General features: G+C 45.6%; 1 protein-coding gene and 1 long non-coding RNA gene across 5 annotated transcripts in view; one reads left to right on the top strand and one right to left on the bottom strand.

The window, feature by feature from the left end:
* The first annotated feature begins 44 nt into the window (after positions 1-44).
* Positions 45-5,693, top strand: LOC128329643 (uncharacterized). Its single transcript, XR_008309730.1, has 2 exons — positions 45-113; positions 4,464-5,693. It is a non-coding gene; the product is annotated as an uncharacterized LOC128329643 (long non-coding RNA).
* A 1,211-nt stretch (positions 5,694-6,904) lies between these two features.
* The window catches only part of LOC128329641 (troponin T, slow skeletal muscle-like), a 76,781-nt gene continuing 59,462 nt past the window's right edge, over positions 6,905-24,223 (bottom strand). For all 4 annotated transcript variants that reach the window (XM_053261187.1, XM_053261189.1, XM_053261188.1 and 1 more), the window contains 6 exons: positions 14,203-14,280; positions 13,050-13,163; positions 12,519-12,628; positions 12,072-12,162; positions 8,315-8,355; positions 6,905-7,166 (listed from right to left, as the gene is read on the bottom strand). In XM_053261187.1, coding sequence (XP_053117162.1) covers positions 7,121-7,166; positions 8,315-8,355; positions 12,072-12,162; positions 12,519-12,628; positions 13,050-13,163; positions 14,203-14,280 — 480 coding nt within the window. In that variant the 3' untranslated portion in view covers positions 6,905-7,120. The remainder of the gene's footprint in view (positions 7,167-8,314; positions 8,356-12,071; positions 12,163-12,518; positions 12,629-13,049; positions 13,164-14,202; positions 14,281-24,223) is intronic.

The following is a 24,223-nucleotide window of genomic DNA, read 5'->3' as shown; positions in this document are numbered from 1 at the left end:
GCCCCGGAATGACGGGTGGGTGACGCACGGACACTTCCGGTAGAAATGGCTAGCGGCTGGGATGGGTGAATCTATGGACATGGGGAGGGATGGCGTCGCTCGGCCCCGCTATGGTGAGAATCTCCTTTTCATTTGCATTGGGAGTTAAAGGGGGAAACGCCTCAGCTATGAGACTGGAATTGTTGCTCTAGACATTTTTTTTTTACTCTATGGCAGGGGAAAACTGATGTCATTCCCTCAGGATGATGGGAAATGGAGTCTGGACATCTCCCCCTAGATCCCGATAGATCCTGGGAGATGGAGGCGAAAAGGGAGGATGTTAGCGGGATGCCCATAGAGAAAAAGTCGAGAGTCTCTTTCACTCACCATTGCATCCTTATTAGCATTTCTAAACTGTTTCCCGCCCTAATTCCCAATGTAAAACATAGAGGAGTTTCACCATAGAGAGCGTCACTAACTCTTTAAAACTCTGGGACTAGAGCGACACAACCTGATTCGGCAACAATTGAAAGCTGATCCAGGCCATGTTTTTCTATGGTCGCTGTGTGGGATTATTGGTATGTCTATATGGTAAAACTATACTTTTGCACTGATTGAATAGAAAACTAGTTCCATTTTAGACCTGTTTAGGCGTGAGAGTTATGTTTGTCACTCTAGACTTATTCTCTCTATGGCCTCTTTTTAAAGGCTCTTGGGAGCTAGACGCCAAAGGGGACAGAATATTAGTGGGTGATCAAAGAACAGGAGAAGGAGAAGAAAGCATTGTCTTAGTCCTTACCAACACGTCCAGCCTAAAACTGTTTTTCCTCCTCTAATTTTCAATATAAACTACATTGAGTGTTACAGTCATGGCAGTGGATAGAGAACAATGCCACACTGAGCCCACAGAGAATCATGGCCAGTGGCAGTTATTAATCTTCTCCAGAAGTTCAGGCTGCGTGTCACTCTTGACTCTTTATATTTTTGTACAGGTGCTAATACAGGCAACATTGGACCATACAGCTCTCTTCTGCAAACTTTCTAACTTTAGGGAACCCTTTCCATGTGACTTCTCAGCTGCAGAACCACCACACGTTGCCAAGGATTCTGGGCATTGGTCTAGGATGCATGCTCAGTGTTCAAAGGCCACTGGCCAAGTCTGTTAGGCCTCATCTAGGGAACCCTAAAACACACCCCAAACTCCACTGAGTCTGTAAATTGTAGGGGGAGATTGAGAGTGGTGAGCAAGCTGACTCTCAGGGAACATAGGAAGTGGTCTTATATCAAGTCAGGCCACTGGTCCATCTAGCTCAGTATTGTCTACACTGACTGGCCACAGCTTTCCAAGGTTTCAGGCAGGAGTCCCTCCCAATCCTACCTGGAGATGCCAGGGAGTGAATCTGGGACTCTTCCACTGAGTTATGGCCCAGTATCTTACAGCAGTTACATGTAGTCACCCATCCAAATGGGTCAACCATTTTGGGTCACCCATCCAAATGCAAACCAAGGCAGATCCTGCTTAGTAAAAGGGACAACCTAGGCTTGGTGCTACAAGACCAGCTCTCTCCCCGAGAATATTGCTTGCTATTATTTACATTCTTGAGCAACCCATTAAGTTTTCAAAGAATCCCAAGTCTCCCCAGAATACCATTTGAACTAACATAATCCCATAGACATAAGCAATCACTAGAATCTTCATAATATTTTGGAAAACGTAGCAATTGAAGATATCAAGATTGACATTTTGGGGCCGAAAGCCAAAGGAACGATGCTGTATACTTTCCAGTTCAAGCCATTTACAGCTTGTTCATAGGAACATAGGAAGCTGCCATATACTGAGTCAGACTATTGGTCTATCTAGCTCAGTATTGTCTTCACAGACTGGCAGTGGCTTCTCCAAGGTTGCAGGCAGGAATCTCTCTCAGCCCTATCTTGGAGAAGCCAGGGAGGGAACTTGAAACCTTCTGCTCTTCCCAGAGCAGATCCATCCCCTGAGGGGAATATCTTACAGTGCTCATACTTCTAGTTTCCCATTCATATGCAACCAGGGTGGACACTGCTTAGCTAAGGGGACAAGCCATGCTTGCTGCCACAAGACCAGCTCTCATTTACACTTCATTTAGTGTACTTTTAGCAGACAGACAATGGACTGAGAATCTAATTTGCATGAGCCAGTGGACTGATATGATGCCTTGAGAATAAAATTTGCTTGTTATACCATATCAGAAAGGTGAACGACACCAGTGAATTTGTGTTTCCTGTGTATAGCAATAGCAATAGCAATAGCACTTACATTTATATACCGCTCTATAGCCAGAGCTCTCTAAGCGGTTTACAATGATTTTAGCATATTGCCCCCAACATTCTGGGTACTCATTTTACCGACCTCGGAAGGATGGAAGGCTGAGTCAACCTTGAGCCCCTGGTCAGGATCAAACTTGTAACCTTCTGGTTACAGGGTGGCAGTTTTACCACTGCGCCACCAGGGGCTGAAACATAATAAATGTTTCAGAAGGACTAAATAAAGGGGTGTTTGTCTGAAGTGACTACTTGCTAAGATGTGCCACCTAGACCAGTCGCTTCTCTTTCCAAGCACAGAAGAGGGATATTTGTTATCTTTGGAGCAGCCTGTGATGAAGACAGGCTGCTCTGGGCTAGCCTAGAGAAGGGGAAACATGTAGAGCACATGCTTTGCTGCAGAGCTGCTGCCAGTCAGTGTAAACTGGTTCCCAATCTGATTCCGGGCCCAATTCCAAGTGCTGGTTTTAACCTTTGAAGCCCTAAATGGCTTGGGACCAGGTTACCGGAGAGAGTGCCTTGCCCCATCCCAACCCAGCCCTTAAGATCTTCTTTGGAAGCCCTCCTCCAAGTGCCCCACCAAATGAGGTGAGGTGGGTGGGTGGCTACTACGGAAAGGGCTCTTTTGGTGGTTGCTCCTCATGGAATAGCCCCTACATCCTGCACCCAGTGAGGCTCGCTTTGTTCTTTTAGATGCCAGGTAAAGGTATCTTTTTGTTCACTCAGGCCTTTTGAATTTTAAATTTAAATTTTAAAAAATGTGTGATAGTAACATAACTGATTTTTAAAAATGTGTCCCCCCCATTGTTTTTGTATTGTATTGTATTATTATTTATTATTATTATTTTTACATTTATATCCCGCTCTTCCTCCAAGGAGCCCAGAGCGATGTACTACATACTTGAGTTCCTCCTCAGCTAGTATCATGGCTGAATGGAGATTTGAACTCGGGTCTCCCCGGTCCTAGTCCAACACTCTAACCACTACACCACACTGGTTCCATTTTGTATTTTCTTTCCCTTCCTTTTTTTGGTCTGTTGTAAGTAAGTGTGTGTGTGTGTGTGTGTGTGTGTTATCTCATGTTTTAATGCTGTAAGCCGCCCAGAAGAACAATTTATTATGGGATGGCTAACAAATAAAGTTGTTGAGAGAGAGAGAGAGAGAGAGAGAGATTAGGGATGTGCAAAAAATTTCGGGCACAGAACGATCTGTGCCCGAAACGAACAATTTCGGGTGATTCGGGGCCGAACCGAATCACCCCCGATGTCCCCCGATATCTTTCGGGCACGAGCCGAATCACCTGAATTTCGGACCCGAAAAATTCGGGTGATTCGGTTCATGGTTGATTTTTGGTGAATTTTTGAAGTTTTAGTGACTTTGGGGCAGTTCGGGGGCATAGCATGGGATCTGGGCAAAAGGAGTGGGGTGGGGTGGTAGTGCCTAATGGGTGCAGGCTACCACCCCAATTTCAGGGGGATTGGGCAGAGGGCTGATTTTTGGTAAATTTCTGAAATTTTCATGTCTTTGGGGCAGATTGGGGCAGAAAGTGGGGCCTGGGGCAGAATAGTGGGGTGGGGTGGTAGTGCCTAATGGTTGGAGGCTACCACCCCAATTTCAGGGGGTTTGGACAAAGGGGTGATTTTTTGAGAATTTTTGAAGTTTTAGTGACTTTGGGGCAGTTTGGGGGCAGAAAGTGGATCTGCCCCAAAAGAGTGGGGTGGGGTGGTAGTGCCTAATGGGTGGAGGCTACCACCCCAATTTCAGGGGGACTGGGCAGAGGGCTGATTTTTTGGGAATATTTGAAGTTTGGGTGTCTTTGGGGCAGATTGGGGGCAGAAAGTGGATCTGCCCCAAAGGAGTGGGGTGGGCTGGTAGATAGTGCCTAATGGGTGGAGGCTACCACCCATCCCCAATTTAGAGTGATTGGGCAGAGGGGTGAATTTTGGTGAATTTATTTTTATGAGGTTTGTCTTCATAAGGTGAAGTGTGCTAAATTGATTACTTCCTCATATTATTCATAGTAATTGAGGTGTGAAAAAGTGAAAGTGGGTCATGAGAGTTGTTTAATTGGAAAAAAAATCTCATTTGCTATGATACAATGAGAATTCACACCTCAGGAAAATCCTGACCATCAATCATGCTCTGCACCCCCGCAGTGATGTAAATAGGCTATACCTCCCTTGCAGCTCAGGTGGAAGAGGAATGCTGCAAGTCCATCAAACAGTAGAGGCCTTGAAGAATAGAAGTAAAGGCCTTGAAGAAAAGAGGCCTTGAAGAATATATTAAGGACAGTGAAGAAGATGCACTTCAAATGGTCAGTAACGAGAAACTATTCAACACCAATGAAACAAAGCAGGCCTACAAGAAAGAACAAGTCAAGAACCGAGCAGAAAAATGGAAAAATAAGCCACTGCACGGTCAATATTTGCACAATATAAGCGGAAAATCAGACATCACCAAGACCTGGCAATGGCTTAAGAATGGCAACTTGAAGAAAGAAACAGAGGGTTTAATACTGGCTGCACAAGAAGAGGCACTAAGAACAAATGCAATAAGAGCAAAAGTAGAAAAGTCAACAACAAACAGCAAGTGCAGCCTTTGTAAAGAAGCAGATGAAACCGTGGACCACCTCATCAGCTGTTGTAAAAAGATTGCACAGACTGACTACAAACAAAGGCATGGCAAGGTAGCAGGGATGAGACACTGGAACATCTGCAAAAAATACAAGCTAGCTGTAGCCAAAAACTGATGGGACCATAAAAATGAAAAAGTTGTCGAAAACGAAGATGTGAAAATATTATTATGGGACTTCTGACTACAAACAGACAAACATCTGCCACACAATACACCAGATATAACTGTAGTCGAGAAGAAAGAAAAACAAGTGAAAATAATCGACATATCAATACCAGGGGATAGCAGAATAGAAGAAAAAGAAATGGAAAAAACAACAAAATTCAAAGATCTACAAATTGAAATTGAAAGGCTGTGGCAGAAAAAGACCAAAATCATCCCAGTGATAATTGGCGCCCTGGGTGCAGTTCCAGAAAACCTTAAAGAGCACCTCAACACCATAGGGGCCACAGAAATCACTATCAGCCAATTACAAAAAGCAATTTTACTGGGAACAGCCTATATTTTGCGACGTTATCTATAACAACCAACAATATTGATGATAAAATTCAGCCATCCCAGGTCCTTGGGAAGGACTCGATGTCTGAATAAAACAAACTAGTCAATAACATCTGTCTGACTGTGTAAACAAGAAATAATAATAATAATAATCCACTGCTGCCCCAAACCTTTGGAACGTGCTCCCTGCTGAATTACGAGCCTCCCTATCTCTGTCAACTTTTTAAAAGTCTTTAAAGACGCACCTATTCACCCAGGCTTTTAATTAAATATTGTTTTCACAATTTTGACATCGTTTTAAAATGTTGTTTTAAAATTTAAATTGTTGTAATGTTTTAACTTTTACTATACCATTTATTTTAGCTACTGTTTTAAGTTTTCTGTTGTCATTTGTTTTAACTAATGTTTTAACTTTTTGTTTGCTTGTTGTAAACCGCCCAGACACATGAGTTTTGGGAGGTACAGAAATATGTGAAAGAAAGAAAGAAAGAAAGAAAGAAAGAAAGAAAGAAAGAAAGAAAGAAAGAAAGAAAGAAAGAAAGAAAGATTCTCAGCTGGAAGCGATCATTTAAATGTATCTCATAGAAGCCACCAAGAGAAACAGGTGCTCACAGCGGAGGAGAGGAACCAAGAGCATGTAGCTGCCATGATGGACTTCAAAGTTGTGGTTCAACCACATATTGCAGGATCTGCCCGCCCACTAAGGGGATGTAGGTGGTCGCCTAGGGCACCAAGTCTTGGGGGGCGGCTACCCCTGCCTTGTATAGCTGCCATCTGCATGGTGGCTGAGGCCAGTGGTGAAAGAGAGAATACCTTTAAAAACCTATCCTGCCACTGCCGCCGCTCCCGGCCTCTGCCCAGCTCCATGCGGAGTCTGTGCCTGCTTCACACCCTGCCCTCTCACCTGGCTGATGCGCATGTGTGGCAGCCAGGTGAAGGGTGGGGAGCGGGGCAGACCGGGCTGCGGCATGAGGCAATAGCAGTTGCTCATGCAGATCTTAAAAGGTATGATCTCCTTCCGCACCTTCTTCGCACTGCCCCAGCCAGCCCAACAACCAAGTATGACTTTGGCACCCCCTCACATTCAGTTAAAATTATATTCAGTATGTTAGAAAATATATGACCGATCTTAATGACACAGTTTGCAAAATATGTAATTTGGTCCTGAGACGGCAGATTGCACTTGGGTCTAGTGCAAGGGTAGGCAAACTTGGCCCTCCAGCTGTTATTGAACTACAACTCCCATCACCCCCCAGCCACGATACATTATGTCTGAGGATGATGGGAGTTGTAGTTTAACAACAGCTGGAGGGCCAAGTTTGCCCGCCCCGGTCTAGTGTGTATCCAGGGTATCCAAATTCTGCCCAACCCACCTCTCCCATTCCTCATTAGGAAATCCCACATGTATTCTATATTTTTTTATCTCCCATTCTTTGTACCAATAAACCGCACCATCCATTTAAGCCTATTAACAGAAAGGAACTTACTCGCTGGAAATATTCCACGGAGGGAAGAAGTTGGTTTATTGAGGGCAGCTTGCGACACGGGACATGCTACAGGCACACGTGATGGGGGCAGGGAAGGAGAGTGGGGCAGGGCGGTCAACTTTCAACATAAAATGGGGCGGGGGAAGTAAGGGGATGTCATCGACCATGACTTCTGCTGCTAGGAAGGCTTCCTGATTGGGGCGCCTGTTGGGGAATCTCCTCTTTTACTTCCAGCGGCCACCCAGTCGAGCCTTTCCTGTGCCTTTTTTGCTGCAAGGGAGAGAAGTAGTATACGACGTTATGGATGCCGTGTGCAATATTCCTCCTTCCCGTTCCTCAAAACAAAACAAAAATATGGCCCCCAGCTCTATTGGCAGTTGCAATAGCAATGCTATTAATAGTATACAGCCTTGAGATCTAGGTGTTATGTGGTTTATAAATGTAATAGATCAATAGGTAAATAGTTAGTTAGTTAGTTAGTTAGTGCATTTTTATACTGCCCTAACCCAAGGTCTCAGGGCGGTTCACAAATAGATAAATAAACACATACAAACCAACAATAATGGTACAATACTATTATTATCTTGTAGTCCTGTATAATAGTACAATCCTAATATTGCACTATTAATAGTGCAATAGCTGTACTATTGGAACATGTGTCTGAAATATGGGAAAATAGGGGAAAATAGGGAAAACTGGAAAAATAGGGAAAACTGGAACAAGAGGTCCTGGTATCTGAATTTAGAATAATGAAATCTGAGATGCTGATGTACAACTCTAAAATTTAAATGTTGAATTTTAAGTGAATTTTCCGCACTTCAGCTGGACTTCAGCTTTTGAGAGGTACCGGTGCTCACAACCAGGTGACAAAGTCTGCATTCCAGTCTCCAAAACTGGATATGGAAACTCAAATATCCATTTTCAATCTGAAATGTGTGGATCTGAAAAAATAATTTGTGTAGTGCTCTGTTGGAGCTCTAGAATCCTCCCCCTGGGCCATTTCTACTCTCTGGTTCGCATCCTGAATACCACTGCACTTGTGCACAGACTTTGCGTTTATGCAAAGTTAAGTCTGGAGCCTGCATTGCAAACTATTGTTGCATTAGTGCCAACATGTTTGCACTTGTGCAACAAGGTGCGAAACCTGCGTCATACCTTATATGTTTTGCACGCAACTTTTGCACAAGAATGCAATAGCACAGTTCTGAAAATCCCTATGATTTAGCACAGCTACACAATCTTGCTGCACCAGTGCAACTTTGTTTGTTGTGCCAGCCCAGGGTTATTCAAGACATCAGCCTCTATTTCCAGATTTCAGGCTTCTGGGTTCCAGTTGTGAAAAAGCACAGGGTTGTATCTATAAAAGCAAGGCAGGGGATGCTGAGGCAATGTTTGTCCCGGCACCAAAAGTCACTCACAATTTCTGGGCATGGCTGATGCGGTTGTAAAGAACGTTGATCTGGAAGGGGGAGAAACAGGAAATAAATGTTACGATCGTTCTGGCAATGAAGATAAATTCATATCCAAGAGTATCCTTGGAATCTTTTCCTTTTTAAAAAGCAGTTGTAAATAATTCACTATGCTTCTTCCTGAATCTAGTTTATTCCATTCTCCACCGGAACTCCCCAGACATCCTTTACGGCGCGTGCGCGCCGCGCAAAGGCTCAGTCCATCTGTGATTTTGCCGAGAGAGGAGCTCTCTTCGTGAGCTCCTCTCTATTTTAAACTCAACTTCTGGTGAGGACTCGGGCCGGGCAGCTGGGAGGGCGGACGGGCGGGCGACGGGGGCAGCAGTAGCCCTGGCCCAGGGCCCTAATCCGCTCGCGGGGGGGGGGGCGTCGGGGGCAGCTGGTTTCCAGCGCCCCAATTACTTGGTCATATACGGGCGCTGGAGGGGGCAAAGAGGCGGGAGGGGTAAGCAAGCCCTCCCCGCCCTAAAAGAAAGGCCCCCCTTCGGTGCCCGTCCGGACTGCTCCGGACCATGCACATCCCTAGCGTTGATTATGGATTTTGTATACACTGGGGTTCATGTCACATTCACATCAGGTATGGCTGGTGCCACAACAGGACTGGACAGCTTCCAGGGCCCTAGAGGTGCAGCTAGGTAATTTTGGAGCCTGAACCTAATGGGCTAACGGGGCCCCCCTTTACAAGATAAGCATCCTCTACATATACATTCCTTGCCTTATATTAGCCTAATGCACTATTTCCTTTACACCAGAACATGCTCAGGGAAAGCTGGAAACTCTTTTTTTGGGGGGGGGGGGTATTTTTTACAATACAATGTGCACTGTCCTGCACATAGCACATTTTGCATGGACAGTCCTTCCACTCTCCCCTCCTCCTTCCTTCCTCTGCCTGGAGTGTGCCAGCCCTCCAGCCAGAAGCTAACCAGTCTGCACTAGCAGATCCAGGCGCGAATGGTGGCTTGTGTCTGGCTCCGCCTGGTGGCCCCTCTAGTAATGCCCCATGCACATGATGTCACACGCATGGGGGCATGGTTCAGGCTCTAGAGAGCCCTGAGCGAGCTCTTCCTTGGTAATTTCAGGCTGCCTGACAGCGTAGAGCAAGGGAAAGAAACACTATCTGCCTGAAATGACTGGGGGAAAGCCTACTCAGGGCTCTCCGGAACGTGGGCTTGGGAGAGCTCCAGGGGCGTAGCCAGCCCGCTGGCGGCTCGTGTGCGGCCTGCAGGGAAGAGCCACTCCTGGGCTGCGTTGCAAAGGCAGTGCCAGTCTTAGTTCCTGAAGGGGCCATGCAGCCCGTTCAGGAGCTAGTTAGGCTGGCGCAGTGTTTGCAGCGCACAGCCAGGAGTGACTCTTCCCTGCCTGGCACTGCAAACGCAGCACCAGCCTTAGTTTAGCTCCCGAAAGGGCCGCTCGGCCCCTGCTCGGGAGCTAAACTACCGCCCCCCGCGTCTGACATCAGACACGGGGGGCATGTCGGGGCCACTCTCGCGGTCCCTGATTGGTCACCGGCCCGCATTCTGATTGGCCCAACGGTGGCTCCACCCCTGGAGAGCTCGCTCGGGGCTCTCTGGAGCCCAAGCCACACCCCAGTGCGGGCTTAAGCGGCCTTTTTCATTGGCAGCCTGGGTTCTTTGAACCCGTTCAGTCAATAGTGACTCCGTTCCTGAGCAGATCCTTATAGCCTACTCCACGAGCAAAGACAAATTTTATGTTCAGTCTCCACTAGGCAGACCAGCTCCTCCTTCTCTTGAAATAGATTTCCCTGGGACACAGGAGGCAATCCAGAGGGCAGGGCTAATTAATCACTGCAAAGCTATCTCACTCTGCAGGCCGTCAAAGGTTTTGCTTGTAACTTTTGCTAAACTTAGATTGTAGGGAGTTGCAGCCCAAAAGAGCTGGTGCCTTAGTGTAAGGATTTGGTTACAAGATGGTCCAAAATTCCATCCCCAGCATCTCCAGGTAGGGCTGGAAAAGACTCATTGGAAACCCTGCAGAGCTGCTGCCAGTCAGTGTAGACAATACAATGCTAGAGAGACTGAATGAGGGTCTCACTCAGTGGAAGGCAATTTCCTATGTGCAGTAAGAGTGCTACCCAGGCTTCGCTGTAACTCAGGGGTATTCCTTATCTCAAAATGTCTATGGGAGGAGCGCTGGTCTTGTGGTAGCAAGCATGAATTGTCCCCTTTGCTAAGCAGGATCTGCCCTAGTTGCATTTGAATGGGAGACTACGTGTCTGATCACTGTAAGATATTTCCTGCTGCTCTGGGAAGAGCAGCTGCATGCTTGCATGCAGAAGGTTCCAAGCTCCTTCCCCGGCATCTCTAAGATAGGGCTGAGAGAGACTCCTGCCTGCAACCTGGGAGATGCCACTGCCAGGCTGTGTAGACAATACTGAACTAGATGGACCAATAGTCTGACGCGGTATATGGTAGACCATCTTCCTAATGTGTATGCTATCTTTTAGCCAGAGAGTCCCATAAGGCAGCTCACAACATAGCAACAAGCTCTAGTTACAAAAACTTCAACTAAAACAACTAACACTAAAAAGAAAACCCCCCAAATCCCTTAAGAACTAAAAAAGGAGCAGCAAAGAAACAAAAACACATGAGTCAGCAACAATCAGCAAAAACAATCCTTCAGGGGAACAGCAACCAGTGAAATATCGAAGGCTCTTGAAATAAGAAATTGGTTGAAATAAGTACTTGGTGCTAAGAATATTATGCAGCGTCTTTCTTAGTGTGGATTTCCCATTTTATAATCTCTGGTCTTTTGCACTGGAATACGGTATATCAACATCTAGAAGAGCCCCAATACATTTCAAGCAAGTCTTGAAATGCTGGCTAGAAAAATGACTAGGGAAGCACCTTCTCTCTCTCTCTCTCTCTCTCTCTCTCTCCATGCCTCTGCTCCTGGGACAGTTAAAAAAGACCCTCCTGGGCCAAGCTGTCCAAAGGCTGGCAAGAAACTGGAGCTAGCCCTGCATGAAGAATACACAAACTGATTGTGGACACTGTCCAGTCGATATGCATAATTACGAAGCCATGTTGGAGAATGTGAAGTGATGATAGACAGTTCATATTTTGAACATAAGAAGCTGTCTTCTACTGAGTCAGGCCATTGATCCATCAAGCTCAGTACTGTCTACATTGACTGGCATCAGCTCTCTAGGATTTCACACGGGGGCCTTTCCCTGCCTGCTCAAGAGATGCCCGGGACTGAACCTGGGACCTTCTGCATGCAAAGCAGATGCTATACTACTGAGTTATACCTCTCCCCATGCATTGGTCTCTTGGCTGGCCAGTATGCATGACTCACACATGGAGACTGTGTAACATGACCAGGCAATGCATGCAATACTCTGTGTAGAACATAGTTCTGTGCACATTCAACATTCTGTGCACGTTCTGTGCACGTTCTGTGTCACTTGGAGACTACCCATATTGACTAAGAATATCACTGTTTATGTGTACATTTGCCAACCTTCAGGGGAATGTGTACAATCACTGGTGTTCATGCACTCAGCTGCAAAGGAGGCTGAGTAAGCAAAGATATATAGCAGTGAGAGTCCTAGCCTGCATTGGACATCTGATCAAGAAGATGTGTGTGTTGCATTTCTGCATTCCATGATACCCCTCCAAACTGTTCAGTTTCAGATCTGACAGCCCCACTTAAAAAGAGAGAGGGCTTCTGTTTTTCTTCCCCATACCTCATATTTCTGATATTTGAATTTTTCCATCAGGTCAAACTTCTCAGACTCTAGCTGGTTGATCCAGTCGTGCAGTTCCTTGGCCATGTCCCTGGATTGAGAGAGGCAAACTAGGTTAGGGGATAGTTCTCCTCTGACAAAGGGATCTTCCAGGCTGTGATATATTTCAACTGGTTTGGAAATTACAGTAAGAAATAAAATGTGAAATTGAAACAATCTACAAGATGTTGCACAGTATTCTTAGCGCCATCTGCTGGCAGAATATTACATAACATCCTGCATGTTGAGAGGATTTCCTGTTTTATTTTTCATCATAATTTGCACTCAAGTTGGAATATATCATTGTCTGGAAGAACCCGAAGTCTTCATACTTCTTTCTTTTGATAAATCAACTCTCCCATTTCCGCCTCACAATGCACTCAAATACAGTTTGGCTCTGTGACCAACCTCAGCTGCTGTTCGCTTAAGTTGTCTATGTTCAGTGGTTTCCTCCTCTCTGCTAAAATCCGGATCTTCATTTCACGGCCTGTTTGCCTCTTGCCACGTTTTTGCTCTGCCTAGGAAGCAATGGACAAAGAGTGTCACCGCTTCTATAGGAAATCTCCGATGGGGCTCTGAGATGCAGCTGCTTCTGGTGTGGGTTGCCTTTGATTTATTTAATTAGACTTTTATAGCCTGTCTTGCCCCAAGGGCTCCCATGAAGCACCACTGCATGATGGGAGATGCAAGTGGGACCAGTTATGTTTTCATTGGGCAGCAGGAAAAGAAGTTGGGAGTACAACTTCCAGCATACAGTTCCGGCAAACTGGGAACCACTCATTCAAGTTCCATTTCACCAGTATAACACATTTTCTACAGGGCTATATTTTGGAACAATTAACTCTTACATGTTACTTGGTTCTCCTTTTGAGAGGGAAAAAAGGAATAGGGAATTGTCAAAAGAGTAAGGCAATCCTTCACTATCTCCAGGCAGCTCACCTTTACCAGGTATCCACCAAAATGAGCTCCCATGTTGGACAGCACCTTCTTCTTCTTGGCATCATCTTCGGCCCTTTTCTTGGCCTCTTCCTCCTCCTTCCTCATCTTTTCTTCCTGCACAGGATGACAGGGTGGAATCCATTAACTAGCAGTGGGGGAAAGAAAATGTTCTACCCACTGGAGAAGAATAGTCAGTGGAGTGGTTTCTCTACATAAGGACACAACATGATAAACGCCAAATCTTTGATTCCTGGAGTTCTGCGGTGAGCCTGACTTCCAGTGGGGTGGGAAGCCAACATTACGTGTGTTGTCTGAATCTGCCAATGTCAGCTCCATCAGCCCAGCTTACTGTTCCGGAACCAACATTTGTGACTGGCTTCAACTCTTGGTTACACATGTCTGTTTCAGAACCAAAAGTAGGGCTGACGGAGCTGACACTGGCATGTTCGGACAACATGACCAATGTTGACTTCCCACTCCCCAGAAGTTGGGCTCCCCACTGAACTCTGGGAACTGGAGATTTGGCTTTTATCGTGTCATGTGAACCTGCCTTTACATTCCCAAGCTACCTCCTGCCTGCCTCCCACTAGAGCAGGAGTCTTCAGCCTTTTCAGACCCAGGGCCCACCTTTTACCACAACCTGCAACATGGGGCCTACCCATTTATTCAGTTTTTAAAAATATACACATCCATCTTCCTGCTGTTCTTATGCACTGGGCCTTTCCAGCTTAGTAAGTTTTATACAGTTGAGTTATTAGTAGAAGTCTGGTGTGTTTGGCTGTTCTCACACCTCCAATACTGTGACCTATGTTAGGCTGAGGTGTGACTCACTTGTGTATTTTGGCCTACCAATGACCTTGAGGCCAGGGGCATATCTAGGGTGGGGCAGGCAGGGCACGTGCCCTGGGCGCCACTTGAAGGGGGGCGCAATTTTTCAGCTGACATTATAGTAAAGTTAACTGAAAGATGGGTATCAGATGTTTGGTCAGGGGGCGCAATTTCAGTGCTTGCCCTAGGCGCTATTTTCCCTAGATACACCTCTGCTTGAGGCCTTCTTTAAGATCTCTTTGCTCTTTTGCTTTCTTGAGCTTCTCAAGTTTTCCGCCTGAGTCACAACATGGTCCCCCTTCGTCTCTAGGGAGGCTATACTCACAGCAAGTTTGGCCTGCCGCTCCCTTTCCTTCTCCGTTCGGACCCGCTGCTGTTCGGCACGTTCTGCCCGCCGGTGTTCCTGCCAAAGGCACAAGAGATGGCTTGGAAATTTGTCATGCTTGATGAAATTAATACACAGAAGAGTGACTCTGAAACAATCCTCAAAGGCAGATGATGACAAGGACTTTCATAACAACATTTTAAAACTGTTTAAATTGCTTTTTACTCTGTAAAACTGTTTTAAATTGTTTTTATTCTGTTCTCACGGTGGTTATATTTTTAAACCATGCACACCACCTAAGGATACATATATCGGGCAGTCTATAAATAAGATTTTAAAAAAACCAATTAAATAATCAAATAAGAGCTGTTTTAGCACAATTCAGTCCAATTCCATAGTTATTTCCAATGATGGTTTGAAAAGACCATTATTTTGGTCTTTTCATAAGATAATAATATAATCTATTAAACATAGTGGGTTTAACGCCAAGGAACAGAATATGGGTAGGTTCATACATAACATGGAACCTGAGGTCTCCCCAGCCTGAGTTATGGAGGGAATCTGAAACTGGTGCTGCAGATGATCACATATCTCAGTTTGTTGGAAGTAGCCAAGTTGAGCCACAGGTACACTTTCTGGCCGGGCCTTGCAGTGAGGCCCTGGATGCTATCTCAGCCTCCTCTGCACTGCCTCACTACCATTGGTCCCAATGGCAAAGGGGACACGCTTGCCTGGAATGAAGCAGAGGGTTCACGAAGAGTGCGGGTTCAGACAGAACTCAAATGCACACTTCAAGGCAAGCAGCACTTGTTTTGGCAAGCCAACTTCAAATTCTGATTACACATTTTGGTTTGAGGTCCCACATGAACCTCAGGTTCCTGCCTTGGTTGGGGTTCAGACAGTCACACAGATAAGTTGGTTACTGACTATGCAAGTAGGTTCCGTCTTATGTGTGAACTCGCCGTATGTATGTATGTACGCCCCCTGCTCTTCCCCACACAGAGTGGACTTGTGGAACTCCCTTGCCATTTGGGACAGCCATGTATCTGAGTACTTCTCCAAGGTAGTATTTCTGCTAAGTGAACCTTTTTTTTTTGGTCATGACTGCTGAATAATTGACACGTAGGAATAAAATATTTTCTTTAAAATTGTTTACATTTCTATACATTGCTTCGTCTAGGGAGTTAGTGAGTTAAACAGGGCAACGGTTGCCAGGTACTTAGACTGACAGGAAGAGTTATTTAGGTTGTTATGAGCACCCCAACCTTAGACTTAAAGGTACCAGTCAGAAGTATATGGAATATAGGCCTGCGTCTGATTTCATTTTATATTAAGAAATGAAATAATACCTGAACTCAAGGTGAACTGGTATACTAGATCTCAACTGCTCTGTGGAGGCAATCCAGCATTGATTTGTGAAATGGGTACCCAAGGGCTAGGCCTGAGCTAATCAATATGCTAAAATGTAACTCACTATCAGATAATGTCTGTGGAAGAGGCCAGGGACTGATCTCCCCTTTCCTGTTGCAAGAAATCTATGTTAATCTTTTTCAATGATTGCTCTGCTATGCCCAAAGGGGATCGCTGTCTATAGAAATTCCACCCTAGAAGAACACCTGTAGATTTAGTCCTTTTTCTAACATCTGCCATGCCCAAAGGGGTTTACTCAATTGCTCTCTATAGAAATTCAACATAGGTAGATGCATACAAAGGAAACACCTGTAGACATCAATTCTTACTTTACTAACACTTTAACACCTTTTGGGAAGAGAAGATGCCCTTTGCAACTCAAAGATGCAGATTTGCTTTGGGCAATGCCTCCTCCTCAAGATAGCAGCTAACAGAAGATGGGATTAAGATCTCTCTGGACTGGCCAATGTCCTGAATAATTAAAAGACATTGTCCAGAAGGTAACAGCGTTGTCACCCTTTTTGAGGACCCAGGAAAAGAGGAGATTTGAATAGATTCTATGAGAGATCAAAGGAAAATACACTATAAAGAATGAGGCTACTGGACAGAGAGTTGGCAGTCTTGTGCCTACAGCAAGATATGCTCACAAGCGATCCAAGAGTTTGCTGCCCAAGCCGCGGGGCTAGAGGCAGGAACTCTGTCCATGGACAGGAGCTGTCTGTGACTTCTATTGCGCAGTGAGAAGTCAAGACTTCCCCAGCCATGGTGCTCTGGCTCCCAGCCGTGATCTGAGCAACTGCAGATGCTCCTGTCTCCTGCCAAAGGCCTCGCTCCTTCAGCTGGAAAGATCTCCGCTCTCAAGTCTCTGAACCTGGTAAATATGCTGCCCTTACAAGCCTGGAATCCCTTCATCCCTTCCCCTTCTTCTGCTCCCTTCCCCTCATCCCTATACTAATCCCTGATCTCCCCGAAACCATGCCAGCCCTCAGCCTCCCCCCCTCTTTTCTGCCTGTATATTAGGCTTTAGGAAGATTTAATGCACACACATATGTAGTTAGGAACACTGGTTAAATACTGGTGCTGGCTAGGATGTTCTGTTTAAATACTGTTGGTAATATTGATAGAGTGCTCTGCTTTCGGCTCAACTAGAATTGATGTTGTTATTCTTTTATACTCAATAAAGCCCATTGAATCTTTGAGGATTGGTTTGATCTCCTTTCTTCCATGCGCCCAGATCCTACATGGTCACCATATAAAAGAACTTGGTCACTTGGTGACACTATGAGCAAGGCCTAATTTGGTATGCTAGCTAATAAGTATATTTAGTATATAAATCAGGCCTGGACCATAACAAGGTGTGTACTGTAGGTGTGTGCTGTAGTCAGTTGGAAGTTAATTGTCAAGGAAGGAACTGGGAGAAACAGACTGAAAGACAGTAAACTGTAACTGGTTGTGATATGAACCCTGTATTTATCCCCTAATAAATCACATCTTTATTAGTCTATGACCAGCTTCATCTAGTAAATACAATAACTAGGGATGTGCAGAACCGGTTTGATCGCGGACTGGTTCAGTGCGAAGTGGGCCAGTTTGATTGCTTTGATTGCTAACCACTTCAAACCAGTTTGAGCTGGTTCATCAACCTGACCAGCCCAGTCTGTGGGTTTAACCAAACTGGTTTGGGGACTTGTAGTTTGGTCTGAATTTGGACTGAATGGTCCGTGCATACCCCTAACAATAACATTAGCAGTAGTAACAACAGTAGCAGCAGAACAAGAAATTGTGCATACAAAATTTTAAACTCTAAAGTATATAACTAGAAATCAAATCCCTCCCTACTAACTTGGCAAAGAGGCACCTTTTAACGTGGTGATTCTCTTTATTTAGCAGGGGGAGAGTAACTGGCCCTGTCCACCCCCAGCACTGTACCTCCAGGGACTGTTGCTGGTGTCTATCTTATGTTTCTTTTTAGATTGTGAGCCCTTCGGGGACAGGGCTCCATCTTATTTGTTTGTTATTTCTCTGTGTAAACCGCCCTGAGCCATTTTTGGAAGGGCGGTATAGAAATCGAATGAATGAATGAATGCAATTAGCCAGTGTGTAATTGGCTAGTTATTATTAGCACACAATTTGCGAATTTTACAGGCTGCTGCACAGAATTTAGCAACATTGTTTGTGATATCAGACTGCAGATCAGAAAGGAGAAGCGTAATGTAAAAATCATCCATTCTTCCTGGATACTTAATTAAAGAAGGTGATATTAATTTACATCGTGTATCCCTATAGAAGGGGCAGTATATGAGAACATGACCCAGTGTTTCAGCCTCCCAGTGTTTGCATGGGCATGATCAATTCACATAAGGGATGTTCTGATAGCTACGATCCAAAACACCAGAAGGAAGGATATCAAAATGTGCCTTTGCGAAGGCTCTTCTCAGTTTTGGTATTGTTCAGTTGTAAAGATAGTTAGCTGGTTTGAGAGCTATTCTAATGCCCCCAGTCCTGCGAACCTAGGAACCAAGCTTAAATCTCTTTGGTGGTCTACATCATAAATATGCTGTCTTAGTAAGGGTTTGGCAGCATCATATCCTAAAGTAACCAGATATTCCATGGAGAAGCCATATGTCCTAAGTTTCTCAATGAGTATTTCTAGCCAATCAGAGTGGTAATCATCACCTAGGACCAAAGGAGCCAAACCAGACAGACAGAGAATTAGCCTGTTGTGTTTTGTTTCATTTGTTTTTGCGAAATAAGAAATCATCTTTATCTTTAAAGTGTGGGGACTTTATTTACTGGAGTAACACCCTATGACCATAGTATTCCCACACTACTGAGGGCAGTAAATATTATGGAAGAAGACTACTGGAGATAAATGGTGGAAGTGGATTCAGGAACCGTCACACAAGCTCCACACAGTATCATTTTCTGCATGTCTCTCAAGATGCGAGAGCAACTCTCTCCTGTTTGGGATGCAGTCTTTAAGACCTCATGCCAATGCAGAAAACTAACCACTAGGTGGGAGTAAAGAGTAATAGTTCTCTCAGTTTAGGGTGGATAATATCTCATGGGTGCTTTTCAGATTACCTGCTACAACAGCAGTAAAATGCTTCAGTTTGGCAGATTGCATTCAAAATGCAAATAAAGGGGCAAAGCTGTTTGTTGCGCAAAGCCACCAGCAGCAGGAGCAGTCTTTTCTAACGTGTGTAAAACTCCTACAATGGGAAAATACAGCTATTTCTTTTGCACCGCACATGCAATGTTATAGGACTGTAAAGTAAAGTAAAGTTGTGCCATTAAGTCGGTGTCGAATCCTGGTGGCCACAGAGTTATGTGGTTTCCTTTGGTAGAATACAGGCGGGGTTTACCATTGACATTTCCCGCACAGTATGAGATGATGCCTTTCAGCATCTTCCTATATCCCTGCTGCCTGATATAGGTGTTTCCCATAGTCTGGGACTGTAGCGCAGCAAGAAAACCCCAAAGAAAGCATCACAAATGTGAACGGCACCTTGCTGACAGCGCAGGGACTGCAATGTCGAAACACTGGCAGTACAGAAGCCCACGAAGGACATGTAGTGACTCTGTTGTGGCGGGTCATCTGGAAAGCGCCATGGAATGTGTGTGTGTGTGTGTGTGTGTGCATGAGTGTGTGTTGTTTGTTTCTTTTATTGTAAGCCAGCTGGGGGAGGGGCGGCATTTATGGCCTGCACGACTGGGCAAAATATTCTGATACTTCCCTGAATGGTCAAAATGGCCAGGAGCAGTGCGACCCATTTTAGTTTACTTTGGATGAGGGAGTGGTGGAGACAGATGGTGTCTTTGTCATATTTGCTGTATGTACAGATATATAAGTGGAGTCCAAGTGGGGCAAACAGCAGGCACTCCTATAGTACACAGCAGATCCGGAGAGGGAGAGATCCTACATCCTACTTCCATCCAACTCACAGCTCTCTCGGTCTACCCCTCTCTCTGCCCATTTCAGCTGCCCAACTGCTCTTTCTCAACATAAGGCTCAAATAACATTGGCCCCGATGTTTTTCTCTTACAAAAGGGCCAAATTACACTTTACGTAAAATGCAAAGCTTGGCCTTGAGCATTTACAAAAAAATTAAATAGAACTTTAAAAGTTCTACTTTAAAAAAACTTAATAGAACTTTCTGCAGGGACAAATTGCTGCTTTGAGGGGGTAGTTTTTAGGGTGAAAAATGGGGCAGGAGGAAAGTGTTAGCCCCCTCCCACTTTGCACCACTGCCTGGTCCAAATTGCGGGACCCTTCAGCTAATTTTTAACAATACGAGGACCTTTCCCATTCCACTTCCCTGTTAACATGTTGTTTACCCAAATTCTAGCTTATCTTTTTATTTATGCATTCCCTGCCTTATAGCAGCCTGCTGCTCTACTGATACAAGCCTGTTATTTTAATCCCCGCATTTACCTGAATACAAGACAACTCTGATTTTAAGATGCACCCCTTTAAAAATAGAGTTTAAATATCTGTATTTTCCCAAAAGAAAGAAGACTCTCAATTTAAGATGACCCCCTAACATAAAAGAACTTCGAAAAAAAGGTAGTCTTGGATTCAGGTAAATACAGTATTCAGAATAGCTGAAATGCAACCTAAAGTTATTAATATTTCGAAAGACCATTTCCCACACATTCCTAGGACCAGGTGAAGAAGTCTACCCACTTCTTGAAATGCCCATTCTCTATTTACAGCACCCCGCCTCTAAAATTCAGCACAACTGCTCTTGTGTCTATCCTCAGAAGACTTGTAAAGATTTTTGAACAAAAGCCATTCTTACACATCACCTTGAAGAACAGGTTTCATCTCTCTGGTTGGAAAACATGTCTTTTTAATACACCCTTTCAAAACTATTTACCTCCCCTTTCAATAGCTTTTTATCGGTTTCACAATCCCAGTGTTAATGTCTCATGTCCAGAAGCATACTTCTTTTAGGGCTCAACTAGATGAGGCAAGAGAGATTGGTCATCAGAACTGCTGTTTCTCATTTTTGCATAGAACTGCCTTGTGTAGACATACATTCCCCCTTACAGGAAATAATGGGTCGGGGAGGGAGTCTTTTCATCAATGAAAGTGAGCCCTGCTTTCACATTATGTCCAACACTTGTCTGATCTGTGTGTAGCATACATAGGAACAGATCTGTACACAGGTAAAGTTATCCGCGTGTTATGTTGAACACAGGCACGGCAGTACACTCCCTATCTGTGTCCTGCATTTCAGGGGCCCCACAACTAATTTCTTTTTTAAAATGAATGCAGGTATAGTCTTTCACACAAAAAACCTCTACATGTGTATAGACACTAGAATACAAATAGAATTTAATGTCTGAGTAGGGCTATGGTTTGGGGGGGAAAGGAACATAGGAGGCTTCTGCCTACTGAATCAGGTCATCAGAAAGGGCTGCTACTGTCCACTTGGCAAATTAGGCAGTTGCCTAAGGCGTCCAAGTGGGGAGGGGTGTTGACGGCCTGGGTCATGTGTCACCCTTTGAGCCAAAAATATAGTCTCTTGGGGTGTGAGTGTTTGCCTGCCGCCCTGCTGCTGAGAGCCACAGCAACAAGGAGAACAAGGAGAGCATCCACACCCGCCCCCTTTGCCTGCATGGGTGCCCCTGTGGGCAGGGGCAAAGCTAGGGGAGAGGGCGGCCCCTTGGAGTGAGGGAGCTAATGAAGAAAATAGGGAGGGGTGGAGCTGGAGGGCCCTCAGGAGCTGGGGGGCAGGCTGGGTTCATATTAAACTGCCACCTTGTCACAACTCCCTACAGCAGCATATGTGCCATGCTAATCACCAAACTTTTATTTGGAAAACCTGCCTGACCCAGTTTCCAGAAATTCCCAGTCCAGTCAATTATGGATGGGAAGAGATACATGCTATTCAGTGGTTGGCTGGGAAACCGACACCTGATTCAGTTCCCGAATTGCCGTCCTGCAGGTGCAAACAGCCTTGTGCTGTGCTGACGTGTATTTGTGTGAAAAATGCTCTGACATGCAAAGTGATAGGCCACATAGAGCAACCTGGCCAGGAAGCTAACAAAGACGAAGACGACTTTGAAACAATCCTCAAGGATGACAAGGACTTTCATAACAACATTTAAAAACTTTTTAAATTGTTTTTTACTCTGTAAAACTGCTTTAAATTGTTTTTATTCTGTTCTCATGGTGGTTTTATTTTTAAACCATGCACACCACCTAAGGATACATATATTGGGCAGTCTATAAATAAGATAAACAAAAATCAGTTAAATTATTAAATAAGAGCTGTTATATCACAATTCAGTCCAATTCCATAGTTATTTCCAATGATGGTTTGAAAAGACCATTATTTTGGTCTTTTCATAAGATAATAATATAATCCATAATAATCCACAGAGCCCTTTCTCACTATTGCTAAGAAAGGGCTACAGGGTCAACAGGGAGGAAACCTTAAAAAGCTTCCCTTCCCACAGACGATCCTCATTGAGAGTCTAGGCGTGGAGATCACATGCCCAGATGTGCAGCTACCTCCTCAGGCAGTGCAAAGATCGGGGTGCTGGGAGGTGTCGCCCTGCACCCTGTAACCCCCATAATGCACCGTGTAAGTGTGTGATGCATTATGGGCATTCCCCCTCCCTGAAGCTGGCTGGGAGTTTTGTAGCCTGCCAGCCAGCAGGCAGACGATTTAGGAGGGTGGCTGGCTTGGCACGTTTAGCCACCGGGATTCGGATTCGGCCTGATCCCGGCAGTTCTCACATGCGGACAGGATCGGGCTTGGCTGTGTTAGCCCGGTTTTGCCTTTATATGGGAACAGCCTCATAGTATTTGAATGAATGAATGAATCTTTATTTCAATCCTCGACCAGAAGCAAAACCATAAACAAAAACATATGCTAATAGATACTTATACTATATACCAATAAATCCAAAAAAGTTACATTGAGAATAAATTAATACTTGCAACAGATTAAAACCCACCCCCATTTCATTCTATATCTGTTCTAAAAGAACACACATCTTCTGTTGGACCTTACTCATTATTAAGTAGAACCTAGCAACATTTAAAGATATTATGTCATCTAAATCCACTAAAAGGTGATTAATATAAACATTATCTGGCCATCCTGGAAGGTCTTTTAAAAATGGCAACAAATAATGATAATCAGGGACGTAACGATAGGGGGGGCAGGGGGGGCACGAGCCCTGGGCGCCACTCTGGCAGGTCACGTGGGGGGTGCCAAAAAGTGCCCCCGCCCGCCAATCCCCTTTCCCGAAAAAAAATAAATAATTTTTTTTTAAAGCAGCAGCAGTTGAGTCCGCAAAGAGCAGTCTGCTCTGCACAGTCTGTAGTGGCGCCCCCTCTCCCGGACCCCCGGTCCCAGCGCCACCTCCCCCCATTGCTCAGCTCCGGCGCGCGGCGCGGGCCCCCTAAAGTTTGCAGTGTGCCAGTGCCTGCCTGCTCAGTGCTTAGTGCTTGCTGCTTCGGCGTCTCCGGACCTCTTCGTCTACTCTCGTCTTCTTCGTCACTCTCAGTCACATGATCAGCAGCACTACTCCGAGTCCGCTCACTCCCCGCCCCGTCGCCAGTCGCGCGCATGCGTGTTCTCCTCCCAGCTCGCCTGCCTGTGGCGTGGACTTTGCGTGCGACGGCAGGGGAGTCGGACTCTGAGCGTTTGTGTTGCCTGGGGGCTGTGAGGCTGGTGGGAGCAGGAGGCAGCGGCGGCGAGCCGCCCCACAAGGCAGCTCGGCGGCGGCGGGCCCTGGCAGAGAGGGAGCAGCTGAAAATGGCAGGGAGCCCAGCGGGCGGGCAGGGCAGCAAAAGTGAGAAAAGTAAGGCAGTGGTATGGGGAGGAGGGGGAGGAGGGGGCGGCAAAAGCAGCCCCACGAGGGAGCTTGGCGGCGGCAGCAACAGGCTCTGGCAGTCGAAAATGGCAGGGAGCCTGGTGGGGAGCAAAAGCGTTGCCAGAGGACGGGGACTGCCTTTTGGTATGAGAAGCACATTGATTTAAAGCCCAGCAGAGTGCGGGGTGGTGGGGGGAGAACCTTTTTCCGCACAAGCTGCAGTTGGAGGGTGTAATGTATGCGCCTCTCCATCCCACCCCTGCAACAGCAAGAGTGAGGGCAGCTGGGCGGGAGAAGTTCCTGGAGAAGGCTGATTCAATTCCGAAAGATATTGCTTTCGCTTTCTTCTCTGCACAGGAATCTCGCCGTCCACAATCCTTCCCCTAAAGCCCCCGCCATCCCCCACCCTGTATTTTGTATGGTTCTCCTAGAGCTGTGTGTCCCTCAAAAACAACCCCACCCTTTCCCTGCCACCTCCTTTCCCAGGGCTGGGGTTTTTGTTTAATTCAAGCGCTTGGATTCCGCAAGTCAAGGCAGCTCTCCCTCCCTTCTCAAATAGCTACAGGAAATATGTGGGTGGGAAGGAGGCTGAATTGTGCCTATATTGGGGGCAGGAAGGAAAATCTGCAGCGAAAATCAAACCCTGAGCAATCAAGGGATAGCGCCAATTCCTCCCCCAAGAATCGTGCTGCTAGTCTTCCCTTTTGTATGCCTCCCACCTCCTCCTCTTCTTTACCAGCAACTAAAGAGCACTGGCCCCCTCTCCAGGTAGCTC

Source organism: Hemicordylus capensis, chromosome 6 (assembly GCF_027244095.1).
Source record: "Hemicordylus capensis ecotype Gifberg chromosome 6, rHemCap1.1.pri, whole genome shotgun sequence".
Taxonomy (NCBI): domain Eukaryota; kingdom Metazoa; phylum Chordata; class Lepidosauria; order Squamata; family Cordylidae; genus Hemicordylus; species Hemicordylus capensis.
The sequence above is the reverse complement of the archived record's forward strand: the minus strand, read 5'-3'. Positions and strand labels throughout refer to the sequence as shown.